At 37.9% G+C, this 13813-nt stretch overlaps 1 protein-coding gene across 28 annotated transcripts in view; it reads left to right on the forward strand.

Moving 5' to 3' along the window:
• The window catches only part of LOC129725096 (potassium voltage-gated channel subfamily KQT member 1-like), a 612086-nt gene that overhangs the window by 589225 nt on the left and 9048 nt on the right, over nucleotides 1–13813 (forward strand). For 27 of the 28 annotated variants that reach the window (XM_055680533.1, XM_055680531.1, XM_055680530.1 and 24 more), the window contains one exon: nucleotides 13578–13789. In XM_055680533.1, coding sequence (XP_055536508.1) covers nucleotides 13578–13789 — 212 coding nt within the window. Of the gene's footprint in view, nucleotides 1–1726; nucleotides 2439–13577; nucleotides 13790–13813 lie in introns of those variants that run through there. The other variant, XR_008728015.1, reaches the window with a different exon arrangement.

A 13813-nucleotide genomic window follows, 5' to 3' on the forward strand; every position in this document is an offset into this window, starting at 1 on the left:
GAACAACGCTCTTTTATTCGGGTTATTCGCGTTGAAAGAGATTTTGGAGGCTGTTCGCACCTACGTGAACTCTCATATGCAATTGTCAAAATGTGCGTGATGACAAAAGCAAAAATATTTCCTTCCTTCTTTTTCGCATGCAAAAACCAAACAAATATCAGCAACACCGTCAACGCGAATTCCGTGATACTTAAAGACATGTAAGCGATTTTGACGCGTTTTGTGGCAATAAATCATACACAGCAAAGCTCGTCGATCTGTGAACGAAAATAAAATTTATACAAATCAAAATGATCAGAATTTTTTTTGGCTTCCGCAGAAAAAAATTAAAAATTTGCTTTCTCGTGTTATAAAAATAGAAAAAAAAACTCCAGAAAAATTTTGAAAGTATTCCCAGGATCATTTAAAAGTATGAGAAAAAATTCATGCATATCTAGCTCATAAGTAATAAAGTTTTCAGAATAAGTTTTGACTCAAACTTTTTTTCAGAAAGTGTATCAGTGACAGTAGATGAAATCTTCGAAAATCTGTATCCAAAAAATGTGTTATCTGTGCACAAGTTGTATAAATTTGAATTCACTAATAATTTACTTTTCATGAAAAATCTCGAAAGCGATTGACTATTCAGCAACAGCCTGTAGAGACGAACTGAAACCCCATTTAATTGAAATTTTCTGAATACCTGTGGAAAAGACATGTAGTATTTAGCTACACACATAATAAAATTTCATCAGAGTCAAAAAATTTCTTTTTAGATTTGAGCGTTTTCAAGACGATTTTGCATTGAAAACAATCTGTAGAAAAATAAAAAAACGGTTTTCAATGCACGAAGAATGGAAACATGATTCTGAAATCTTAAAAACAGGTGATAACTATTCAGAGGCGTTCATTATAAAACCTAGTTTCCAACCCGAGTGGTCTAAAAATATGATGGACGTTTACATGTTTAAGTTTAATGCATTTTCAAGCCATTTGACATGGCTGATATTGATGTTTGCTAAATATACTTATTGTTTAAATACCGTATAAAACTTTATCAAGTCAATATTCAAAAGACTCTCTACTCATATCATTGAAACTGAGCAAACTCTTATTAATGGCTGTTTTTATTCTCTTCGATCATTTGATATTGTTTTTGAAACTGATTTCATCCCCGAGTTCAAAATTGCACTCTAGCAGTATTTAAATATTCTTAGAACTTGACATATTTTTCCAATCATTAGAAACTACCACAAAAGATCAAAACAATGGTCGCAATGGCCCAAATCTTACAAAATCACTAGAAATATTTTCTCCAATAAACTATTTGAAAGAAAAAAAAACACATTCACCGTTGCCATCACTAATCTATCATTAATTAAACTCTGAATAACTCCTCACCCAACCTATTGGAAAACCCAATAAAGTATCCTGGATAGCGTAATTCGATTATTCAGAACCTATATAATGACACAGTCATTGAAATAACTTATCAAGATAACAAATGAATTCTTTACGGCGACATTCTAACCGTTTTCTCTTTTCTCGTCTTTTACATCCACTACCAACACAACCAAACAATCCACCGAATCCATTTGAAACCACCCACAAAACAAAATGAATTCTATTCTCTAATCCATCCCGAATCACCGACCGCGTCCACGTTGGTCCACAAAACTGGTTCGATTGCCCGTGCCGAAACCACTAAATCCTCCCCGTCGCGTGTAATAAAACCTGCATCCACCAGGCGCCTCGTACGACGACTACTCCTCATCGACATCCCTCTAACAGTGGAGCTCGGCGCCACTAAAATTTTCCGCCCTTCGCCTGATGGTGACGATAATGATGGTGGCCTGCTAGAAAACTTTCGACCGGTTTCCCAAAGCACAACTCCTCCCGCCCGGAAATCGGTCATCCTTGCGAGGAAGACCTTAAGCCCACTCGTGTAGAGCCAAGACAAGCGATTCCTCGCCTTGACCATGGGAAGACCCAACTCGACTTGCGACAAATGGGTATCAGCCCGCCCCGCACCGCTGGTGGAAAAGTGGCGAATTTGCATAATCGGATAATGTTAAGCGAAAATATTTGTAAGCAAATAAAGTAAATCCAGAATGGTCGCGAGAAAATGCCTGATATAAAAGCCAAGCTTTACGGTAGGCTATGCTCATACAGACAAAAAGGACACAGATTTAGCAGCCACAGGGTAAGCGATTATTACGTGGAAATTTTACCTTACATTTAGGGCGTAACATGGGAAAAGGCAGTCATTCGATAATTTCGTCTGCCAAGAAGTGGCGATTGTGGAATCACTGGAATTGTGGTTTGTCAACGAATTTTCACTTATTTAGACTAATCAACCAGAGAAGCCTACGTTGTTGGACACGAATTTATAATCGGCAGCAAACCTCAAATTGGGACAAAGTTTTGACCGTTTCTATTTCGCGTACATTACACTGCTCGTGAGTTTCATTTTTCAATCAACAAAATTGCAACAAAGAATGTTTTCCGTTTTCTACATTCCACTGCTCTTTCAACTCTTACACTTCAATCACTCTGTTCTGTGCCTTAGAAGACCGTCTTTACAACACGCCTTTGCATAAAATATCCCACTGCATACAACACAAGAATGATTGGCCTTTCCATCCTGCTTATATTTCCCTAGGCTGCAGAAGACTGAATTTTCAAACACTTTTTCCTAGTTTCTCAAACAGTCATCCATCGTCGGTTCCACAAAAGCCTCACCTTCTATAAACCTGTCAGCAATCTCTTTTAGACTCTCTAAATCTTCTTCCGGTTCAACTTATTTTTAAGCCAGTATTTTTTTTTTTTTTTGGTAATGACGCCTGTGCTTTGTGTAATACGTTTTATGTGAATGTGTGGTTTTGATGTTGTTACCTTATCCTGGCTCGAAAAACCAAAAAACGCAAAATCCTTCCGAATAGATGATGTGTTGTTTTCCTTTTCTTCCGGAACATATGAATGTAAAGTGTTTACTAGACTACGTAACAGCGAATATCACAGAAACACGACCGATCATTAACTTTTCATAAGAAAAGTTTTTGAAACACGATTAGTCATAGCCGCAGTAATGAATGATATCAAATGCTGTCAATTCAAACATCTACAGACAAAATTTCCACCAGCCAGCTTTCCTTTATGAGGATATAAAGTACCACAGAGAAGCTTCTTAACTAAATAAACAACTCCAAAGTTACTAATAAAGCACTATGCGAGGAAGAAAATAATTTTCCAGAGCTAGCTTATCTAAAACTTTCTTAACGCCTAACTTGATGGTAAGTTACATTAAATTATTAAACTTGGCAGGCAAATGGTTGCCAGAAAACGACACCACATCGAGAGAGGGACGAAAAATTGTTGTTCTGATACTGCTCAGCATAGGGTAACCTTCATTACATATCGTATTATTCGTTCCTTGCGCCAACTCAAGCTCGAGCGCAGAATCATTAATTTAAAAAAACCATCGGTGACTCGGGACGCGTCTGCTTGCGTTACAGATTACTTCATCATCTCAAGAGAAAAAGAACAGAAAACTTTAAGCTTATTCAGACTGAAGCTTGTTCATCTGCTAGTTTAAAAAAGCGATAAAGTGTTCGCACGGCGTGTAAAAAGAACAACTTTATTTAAAAAAAAATGGGCATCGCCATAATCTTCACCATTTGAAAATATAGATTTTTACCTTTCATTTGAGACCCTCCGGAAAACCATCCATCGCGGGCTTTCGAACAACTTTTTTTTTCAGTAAAAAGTATTCTGACAGCAAAGCGTCTAACTGCCGAGACAAAAGTACGGTGCTACAAATGAAAATAAAAATGCAAGAACTTTCGAGGCGACATAGTGAAGGTTGTAAGTTAGTCGAGTGCAACTTTCGCTCATACTAAAAATTTTCCAAACACCCCTAAAATTTGAAGTTAAGGTCAAAATGCCGGTATTTTGACCTCAGCGCATGAAAATTATTTTTAACTCATTTGTTTTCCAACCGATTTTAAATGTTTTAGCCGTTTTGGAAAGGGGATAAAAAGAGTTTTCAAAATATATACAGGTTTGTACTAACTTCATTAAAATATGTGAGTTATTCGAGCGTAAGTCTCATTTTTTAAACTTCTCCACGCAAATGAGTTCTATGTTTCTTAAGAAAATCAGAATTTTTCACTCTCATCGAACAATAATCTTTGGACTGTTTATTTTACGGTGCTATAAATGGAAAAAATGCAAGCACTTCTGATGTGACCAAATAGCTCTAGTCGTGTGTTACTTACGCCCAAACTTGAAGTTTTTCAAATACCCTTAAAATTTGAAGTTATTATCAAAACGCCGCCTTTGGACCGTGGTTCACATGTTTATTTTCAACTCTGTAATTTTTCCACCAATTCTTTGTATATAGATCGTTTTGGAAAGGGAACATCCATAAATGACGTAGCTTTTTTTGACCCCCCATCGTAGCAGTTTTCTTAGTTTCATCATGCTATGTAGCTTGGCTTGCCCCCCCCCCCTCTTCCTCCCGTCACATTTCGTCACAAAACTGCAAACCCTCCCTCCACGCTCGAATGATACGTCATTTATGAATGTTCCCAAAGGCGAAAGATAGGGCTTTCAAAATGTATAGATAAATCTATAGATTTGACTTAGGTGTACGTGTAATGAGTAGTTTTAAAAAAATTGAAATATATTGTTTTTTTTTTTTAATTTGAGAACAAATTTTCGCACATTCGTTACGATCTACACAAGGCATCAGAAGTTGTTGCATTTTCTCCCATTAGTAGCACCGTGGAATAAACAGCCCAAATATTATTGTTTGATGAAAGTCAAAAATTCTGATTTCCTTGAAAAACATGATACTCAGCGAATTATCAGCCGATTTACTAACAAAAGCTTCTATTTTTTATCGTTATTGCATATAGTTTCAAACTGCTATTGTACTTGTAGTACTTTTCTTACAAAAATAACTGACAAATTTCAAGTGAAGTTGAAAACTTGCGTGGAGAAGTCAAAAAAATAGATTTACGCTCGAATAACTCAACATATTTTAATGAAGTTAGTACAAACCTGTATATATTTCGAAAACTCTATTTTTCCCCTTTCCAAAATGGCTCAAACATTCAAAATCGGTTGGAAAACAAATTAATTAAAAATAATTTTCATGCGCTGAGGTAAAAATACCGGCATTTTGACCATGACTTCAAATTTTAGTGTGTTTGGAAAATTTCCAGTATAAGCGAAAGTTGCACTCGACTAACTTACAACCTTCACTATGTCGCTTGGAAAGTTCTTGCATTTTTATTTTCATTTGTAGCACCGTACTTTTCTCTCGGCAGTTAGACACTTTGCTGTCAGAATACTTTTTTAATGAAAAAAAAAGTTGTTCGAAAGCCCGCGATGGATGATTTTTCGGAGGGTCCCAAATGAAAGGTAAAAAGCTATATTTTCAAATGGTGAAGATTTTGGCGATGCCCATTTTTTTAAAATAAAGTTGTTCTAGGATACACGCCGTGTTCGACTCTCTAGATTCTGTAGTATCAGCGCTAGTTTACTTCAGAGTAAGAGAAAATCTATGTTAACTTGCTTTTCATCGTATCGAAAGACAAAAGTCGTTTTTTTACAGCGGTTAATGTTCTATTAAACAGTTAATGACTTTATGAAATATTATACTAGTACATGTTTTTTATTAGAGATTTTTTTCGAATAATGATATTAGTTTTCAGCCCTGTTGCCAGATATTTCTTAAAAAAGAATATGACGAAAAACTAAACTTTTAAATACGAAAATTACTACGAAATCACTACCGCAGAACGCCAGTTAGCCTCGAACTGCATCTCGTTTACAACTGTCTTTCGTGTTTTCTTGAAGTTCCGCTTGACGGTAGCCCAGTGTTTTTCCATTGGGCGGATCTCTGGTGTATTGTGAGGGTTCATGTTCTTTGGCACCACCTGGACGTTGTTCGCGGCATACCATTCCATAGCCTTTTTCCGTAATGGAAAATGCCAAATCCGGCCAAAACGAAACGGAACAACTGTGTTGCTTGAAGAAAGGCAACAGACGTTTTTTAGGCATTCCTGCACAAAAATTTCCTGGTTGACGGAACCTTTCGCGATAAAAGTGTTGCTCTACAAACCACAGGGAACAGAAATATTGATTCCCGGGATTCCCGAGTTCCTTGAAAATATATTTTTCTATGCAACAGTGCAATAAAACTACCTACCCTATCAAACACGAAACTAACGTCGTCAAACTGTATAGCAGCTCTAAAGTGGGCATTACACAAAGCATATATTTGCTTGAAACGATGGTCAAAATTTGTTCGCTTGTAGTTACAAATAATTTGCTTCAAATTTTTGTCAAAAATATTTGCTGTCTTCTTCAGCAAACGAAAAATCAGGCCATCATTTGGTTTATTTAATGTCGTTGAATTTTTTAATTGATATAATATTCGATACCTGTAAATTGATAAAAAAAGTTTTGAGTGCGTAAATCAATGCGACCGCTTTTAAATAATTCTATTAAACTCAAAGTCAGGATCGTGGCTGCGATTTTATCGTTGCAATCGTCTTTGTAGAATAACTACGTAGGCATGCGAATGCTTTAAAACTGACCTTTTTTGAGTCGTATTGAACTGATTATTCTTTTGTTTTCTTCCGGTTTGTCTCAGTCTTTCATAGAAAACCGGCAAATGGCGGAATAATGTTCCAGTTAATCAATCCAAATTCTTACGCGGAATCCTGAGCAAATATTTACTATGGTGCAATAGGATAACATATCGTCGGTTTCGTGCAACACTGGCATAACTCAAAAATCTTAGTTTCGAGAAACACGCGATTGATAGTTAGCGTCGAAAATTTAGTTTTCAATTTTCAAGAAAACTTTAAAGTTTAATATTTCCAATCCTCATTTTACGTTTTTAAGTCTACTATGCACATTTTATGAGCACGTTGTACAAGATTTGTATTACAAGAAGTGCCTGCTCACAACTGTTGATTTTTTGTAAGTTTTGAAACGGGGTTTCATGGGAGCGAAATTCACAATATTTGGCATTATTTGTCATCAAGAATTCAAAAATGCAAAATTTTGAGTTGCAAGTTGCTGAAAAAAACGAACAATATATGAGTTAAGAACGCAAATAAATAAAGTTCCATTATATCGACGCATAGCATTCTGTTCACTTTGCTTATCGATGCAATGGCACCTAAACTACAGTGTTGACAGAATGCGCATTAACGACCTTTGTTGTCGATAATTTTCGAACCACATACTAAATCAGCTCAGTTTAGTTTGGGCCTTCAGCTCACCAACATGTAGCTTTTTTTAACTCATAAACATACCGAATAATCCGGGATCGTAACTTATGTTATCACTGAGAAATAGTTTGCCCGAAAAGGCAGCACATTTTTCATTCCCGGTTCCCGGGAATTCCTGGGAAATGAGATTTTTTATTCCCGTTTCCCGGGAAATAAATTCTTGGGAATATTGCATACCCTACTCCAAACACTTTTATTACGTTGATGACGGTTGATTTCGGCACATTCAACAATTTTGCCAAGCTGGCGTGCGAGTAATTCGGATTTTCGCGATGTGCGAACAAAATTTTGATGCGTTACTTCTCTTGCCTCGACGCCATTTTCAGAACTGAAGAGCAAATGTCAAAATCAAACATTTTTTTTACTCTCGCTTATTTTCCGTCGGTCTAGTTCCGCCACTGTTGTTGTGCCAATCACCGATGCCCGGGGAGGCGACTCCACCCAGAACTTTAACTTACGACCCGTTGATTAACGGACCGGCGTCAACGGCCTTTCTTCCTCATGCGATGGAAGGCGCAGAGATTTTTCGCCTCAGAAAATCTCCCGGTGTCGGCTAGGACCAGTAGGGTTGGTTGTGAGTGAACTACGCTACCCCACAACCAATAACACAACCATGTCGGCGGTGGGATTCGAACCTAGGCCACCAGCGTGGTTGGCGGTGTGTTACACTCTATGCTAGCCCCGCCGCCGGTTTTCAGGTTTTTTTTTTTTTTTGATACAGGATGAAAATAACACGGCAAACTGAAGTTAACCAATTTTTGGCCGTAACAACCTACAACAATAAAATAAATAAATCCTGCACATTGTTGATTTCTATAGAATGCTCGTACTTCAGATTCGACAGTTTGTATACTTTTTATATACAGTGGAAGCAATCTCTTCTTCAAGCAGTCGTTCAGATAAATTTGAGAATTTATTATCCTTTTTATGAAGAAAGAAGAAAATCGCGAACCATAAATACAAATGGCTCGCCAGACCAACACATTTGACCAAATTCCTCCATTACAATAGTCGTCTCCGCTATTCGTACTCACTCCCCATCGTGTGAAATTGAAACCCAGACCCAGAGTTCACATATGTGTCATCGTCCTCAGGATGCACTGGTATGGGTTATCCAAAATACGCTCACATAACTTTGGAGCTTTAGTCTTGGTGCGATATTGCTACTCTAGAGGTTGTTAGCACTTTTTGCTTTTTTGTTCTGATGTCATTTCTGCGTATAATCCGCTGGATCATTCCGATGTTTACAGAAAATTCCTTGGGTAAATCACGCATAGACGCAGATCTATTTTCAAGAACATAACCATTCTTGTGAATTTTGGTGTCCCTATCCAATGGTTGAATAACTATAACCTTTCATTTTTTTCCGGTTTGAGCTTTTGGCATGCACTTTTTTAATTTTTTTCCTTGTTGCGTATTTTCGTCACTGCGACTTCCACAAGGTAGTGTGTGTAGTTGATCGAGGCGTGCTTGGAACGGGACACACTAGTAGAGGGTTATCAATATTATTCTTAGGGGAGATTACCTTCCCAGTGGTTTAATTGCCCAAAATACCATGCCGGAGACATCGGAGATTGCGGATTCGAGTCCTTCTGGGTGAGCAAAATTTTTTTCAAGTCTAGGTCGCACCTTCTGTCCTTGTTAATGTTTCGCATCCTTGTAGATTTACAGGCATTGCCCACTTCACTAAAATGTAATTAATGAAATAAATTACCTGAGCTCTAACCTTAGCTCAGGTTTCTGAGCAGTCCTACATCGAGTCAAAATGAATAACCTAGTCATCTTTCTTGTTGTTGTAAAATACAAGAATAACGTATGCGTTAAAAAATCGACTTTCGGATGGTGGTAAAAGAATAACTACGACAGATAATTGAGTTTGATAAATTTTCCATAGAAGGTAATTATGTTAGCTTACTCGCAAAAAAAATTACGATCTTGCGTGCGGCCTTCCGGCAGTTAACCGGAACATTCGCCATGGCGGACGAAAACATGCGTGCTGGCATGTTTTTTATTTTTATTTTTTGTCGTTTTATTTATCAATTCCTTCTCAGTTTCCGCGACAAAATTTTTTGAGTATATCTTACGCTTCAGGCTTACCCAGAAATCCTCGATGAGACGCAACTTAGGGACGTTGGGCGAGCTCACCGACTTGGGTACCACATCGATATTCAGTCGCTCCATCTACTCCAACGATCACTTCGAGTGTGGCTGATTGTCAGCCACAGCAACACCTTCTTTAGAAACTTGGAGTGAGAAAGAAACTTCACCTTGGTGCTTATTTCCTTCGTGGGGGAAGTAAAATACAAAGTGCCCTGCCAGTCGTTGCCATCCTGGATGAGACAGGTCTCGTCGTCCATCACTACCGGCACGTCGTGATTTGCCGGAAAAATCGATTTGACCATTTTATTAAGGCGCTGTCGCTGTTGCCTGCAGCTCCGAGGCTAGTGAACTGGACTGCTGCTTTCTGACATGTATGTCCATGTTCGCCAGGCACTTTTTCGCTGTTTGGCCGGTTGCATGGACCTCCCGGCCAAGCGCACGCAGTGATGTAGCCACTTTTTCCTCGGTCTCCCTAATTAGCATCCTTTGAAGCATCTTATCGCTTAGAGTCGCCGGCCGTCCGAAACCGGGCTTTCTTTCAATGCTCCGATTGTTGTCCAATAATGCCAAGCTGTTGTGGATGCCGGAACGGGAGTATCCGGTGTTCACGAACTGCCGCACGATGTCCGTTTTCGACGCGGCAGGGTACTGTTATTTAAACGCGCACACATCTAAACGGAGTAGCTTCACTGTTCTCGCCATCACGGTTAGAGTTCGACTAATAGAGCTGTCATATTTTTTCTGCTGACTCATGTTTCAATAAGATTGATACTGCATGCGTAGTTTCGTCAGTGCGTGGAAAGGTAAACTAAAAAAAACGTCAATTTTTGTCCAACGTTATCAATAGATGGTAAATAAACAAATGTATATTCGAATTTGATACGAAAATAACACAGTACAACAAAAATTTACTTTTCATTCTGCCTTGGCTTCTATGTATGATTTTTTTATGTATTTTGACTCAAAAACAAGTTTCCCCGAGTTTGAACACATTTCACGTTAAGGGGCAGCAGTGGCACCATTTTGAATTTTTGAGAAATCGGAAAAGTTTCGATGCTTTTTCGACGCCATTTTGTTTTGGAACCAAATATCAAAATTCTAAGAGTTTGTCCACTTATGAGCATTTTCTTACTCATCTTTAAGAAAACAGATCTTAAATCGGACAAAAATGACCCCAAAACGGTGATTCTACAAAAACGGTTTTGGCATGGTTTTAGTATATTTCACAAAGCAATATAATATCGAGTATATATGAGCATTAACAGTAATGCGCTAATGTCTAGAAGTGGTATATCATACGAAACAATATTTTAACATATTTTTCAAACGAGCTCAGCATGTGTTCTGCGAACAAACCCTTAGTTGCGAAGTCTGTGTCTAACAAACAGATGCACACGCTCCGATTGCGGAATATTCAATTTTCATTTTTTTTTTCATTTTTCAATACCTTCTCAAAAATGAGTCGTGTTTCAACCATAGCACTGAGCTTTAATAAGCACTGACCAACATGGATTCACAGCCGGTCGCTCCACCGCCACTAATTTACTTTGCCTCACTTCGTACATCAGTGACAGTATGGTGAAACGTGCTCAGACGGATGTCATTTACACTGACTTGACAGCTGCCTTCGATAAACTGAATCATCGCATAGCCGTTGCAAAACTTGACAATCTTGGAATCAACGGGAAACTTTTACTATGGTTCCAATCGTACCTTACCGGTCGCCGTCTAACCATTGCTATTAGGGATTGCCAGTCCTCTTATTTTGACGCTACGTCTGGAATAGCGCAGGGAAGTCACTTAGGACCGCTAATCTTCCTGCTCTATTTCAATGACGTGAACCTAGTTATTAAAGGACCACGGTTGTCTTACGCGGATGACCTCAAACTCTATCTTCACACAATTGAAGACTGTCACTTTCTTCAACGTCAGCTAGATGTTTTTGCCGATTGGTGCCAACTGAACCGTATGGACGTTAATCCATCCAAATGCTCGATTATATCAATTTCGCGAAAAAAACTGACTATACATTACAAATACGCTTTGCTAGGAACTGAGATCGTGCGCATAAACCAAGTTAAAGACTTGGGGGTAATTTTGGATTCCCAGCTCACTTTCAAGCCTCACATTTTGTTCACTGTCGACAAAGCCTCCAGAGTTCTGGGATTCATCTTCAGGATCGCTAAAGACTTTACAAATATCTACTGCCCTAAATCATTGTATTGCGCATTATCTCGCTCTATACTGGAGTACTGTTCGGTTGTCTGGACTCCTCATTACAACAATGGCGTGGAAAGAATAGAATCAGTTCAACGGCGCTTTTTGAGATTCGCTCTTCGTAAACTGCCATAGACGGATCGCTTCCGTCTACCAAGCTATGAAAGTCGCTGCTTATTAATTCGTTTGGAGCTTCTGTCTGCCCGTAGAGACTCGGCCAGGGCATTGTTCACCACTGCCCTTTTACAAGGCCGCATAGACTGTCCCGCTCTTTTGGAACAAGTAAATATAAATGTGCAACCTCGTGCTCTGCGAAACAATTCAATGCTACGACTGCCTGCTCAATGAACTAACTAGGTTGTTCAACAAAGTATCTGCTCTATTCGACTTTAATTTATTTCGAGCGCTTCTTCGTCGGCGATATCGTTTATTTTTTTCAAGACCTGACTAGTTCAAATGTTATATTGTTTGTAATATGTAATATTGTATTGACTCTCTGAAGATATTTTAATTGTTAGCTTTAAGTTACACCATTTGGGCACCTTCTTGCCTGTTGGTGAATATACCAAATAAATAAATTAAACCAATAGCATAAAATGGCACCTCATGCCCATAGAAACTTATATGCAAATTTTCAGCCAAATGAAAAATGATCGAATAAATTAGTTGACGTTTTTATGTGGAATTGCACAGTAAAAAACAAAACTGTGTCTAGGGACGACTGGGAGCTTCACACTCATGTAGCGTTCTGGTAAATAGTAGAATGCAACAAAATATGAAAAAAGAATATGCAAATAACATACACTGTCTACTTTAGAAATAACATAAAATGTAGTCATAAAACAAAAATTAAATTAGATCGTAAAGTAAATTTCAGCCTAACGGAGCTCTTCCGTCAAACGTGTTCGGTGTGAGAACAGTGACTGTAAGTCTCTATCACGCAGGTTATAGATATAACAGTACGTCGCTCACTCAGTCACAAAAAAGACTCAAGGTAATGTGTATAGTTAAACAAGGTGTGTTAGAAACGGAACGCAATAGTATAGGGTGGTACGATGCGAGGAATGTTCCCTGTCCAGTAATTTAATTAGATAACACATAATGTCGGAGACATCGGAGATTGCGGTTTCGAATCCTGTCTGGATTAGGTATAATTTCTTCAAAGCCTAATTTATGTTTTTAATTTTCCCAAATTCAACTCGAGAATGACAAAATATAGTAAAAAGGTTGATTTACATTTTTTCCAGAATTAGACGCAACTTTATCAACCAGTAGTTAAAAATTAGAATCAATTTGCGCACTCATCGTTATATTTGAAAGATTTTGTTAAGTAAATGATTTTGGCTTAACACATTTTTATCATCGAAGACTTAGTTCTAAAATTATGCATAAAGTTCGTTCCAATGTGTTGAAGTATAACAACTAAAAATATTTTGAAAGATCGGTTATCATAGTTTGAGTGCTATAACCACGTACGTTGGACTACTACTAGAGGTGTCTAATGGTATCAAAAAGAAAATAATATGCTTCACTTGTGTACAATCACGTATTGCCTTGATTTAGAAAAGTTTAGTTACCAATATTTATAAATAATACTGTCATCGTCCTTTGATGAAAGTATAAAAATAACCAACGACACCAGAAAATAAAATTTCCTTAAATCAATCCTTTCGGCACGATAGTAAACGCGAGAACCCTTATAAAACACATTATTAATCACCAAACCAACCACAAAAGTGCAGCACTGTTGTTACCCCACACTGTTGAACAATAATGATACAGCATTTTATATGTGTTTATTTACATTTCGTAAAGGAAAGTTTGTGTTTCAATGTTGTTACATTATCAATGGTTATCATATAGCTCACAATAAATGTTCATTCGTTTCTACGAAAATGTTCAGTGTCACCGTACACTGGTGTATACATATTTATCTTAAAATGCCTATTTTTTGCACTAAACTATCCTCAGTTATAATGATGGACGAGGAAGACGACGATGAAGATGAAGAGGAAGATATTGAAGAAGAGGAGCTGGACATCGGAGGTGAGATCGACCCGGACTCACCGCCTTGGGACATGTACGGTGATCTGGACGTTGATGATCAGGATGAGTCAACGGAAAACACGGCGCTGCTGCGAACAGCTGCTAAAACGGAAATTATTGTTACACCCATCAGCCCGGTGAGTTTGTTTTTTTTTATTGTT

Source organism: Wyeomyia smithii, chromosome 2 (genome assembly GCF_029784165.1).
Source record: "Wyeomyia smithii strain HCP4-BCI-WySm-NY-G18 chromosome 2, ASM2978416v1, whole genome shotgun sequence".
NCBI classification, from domain to species: Eukaryota; Metazoa; Arthropoda; class Insecta; order Diptera; family Culicidae; genus Wyeomyia; species Wyeomyia smithii.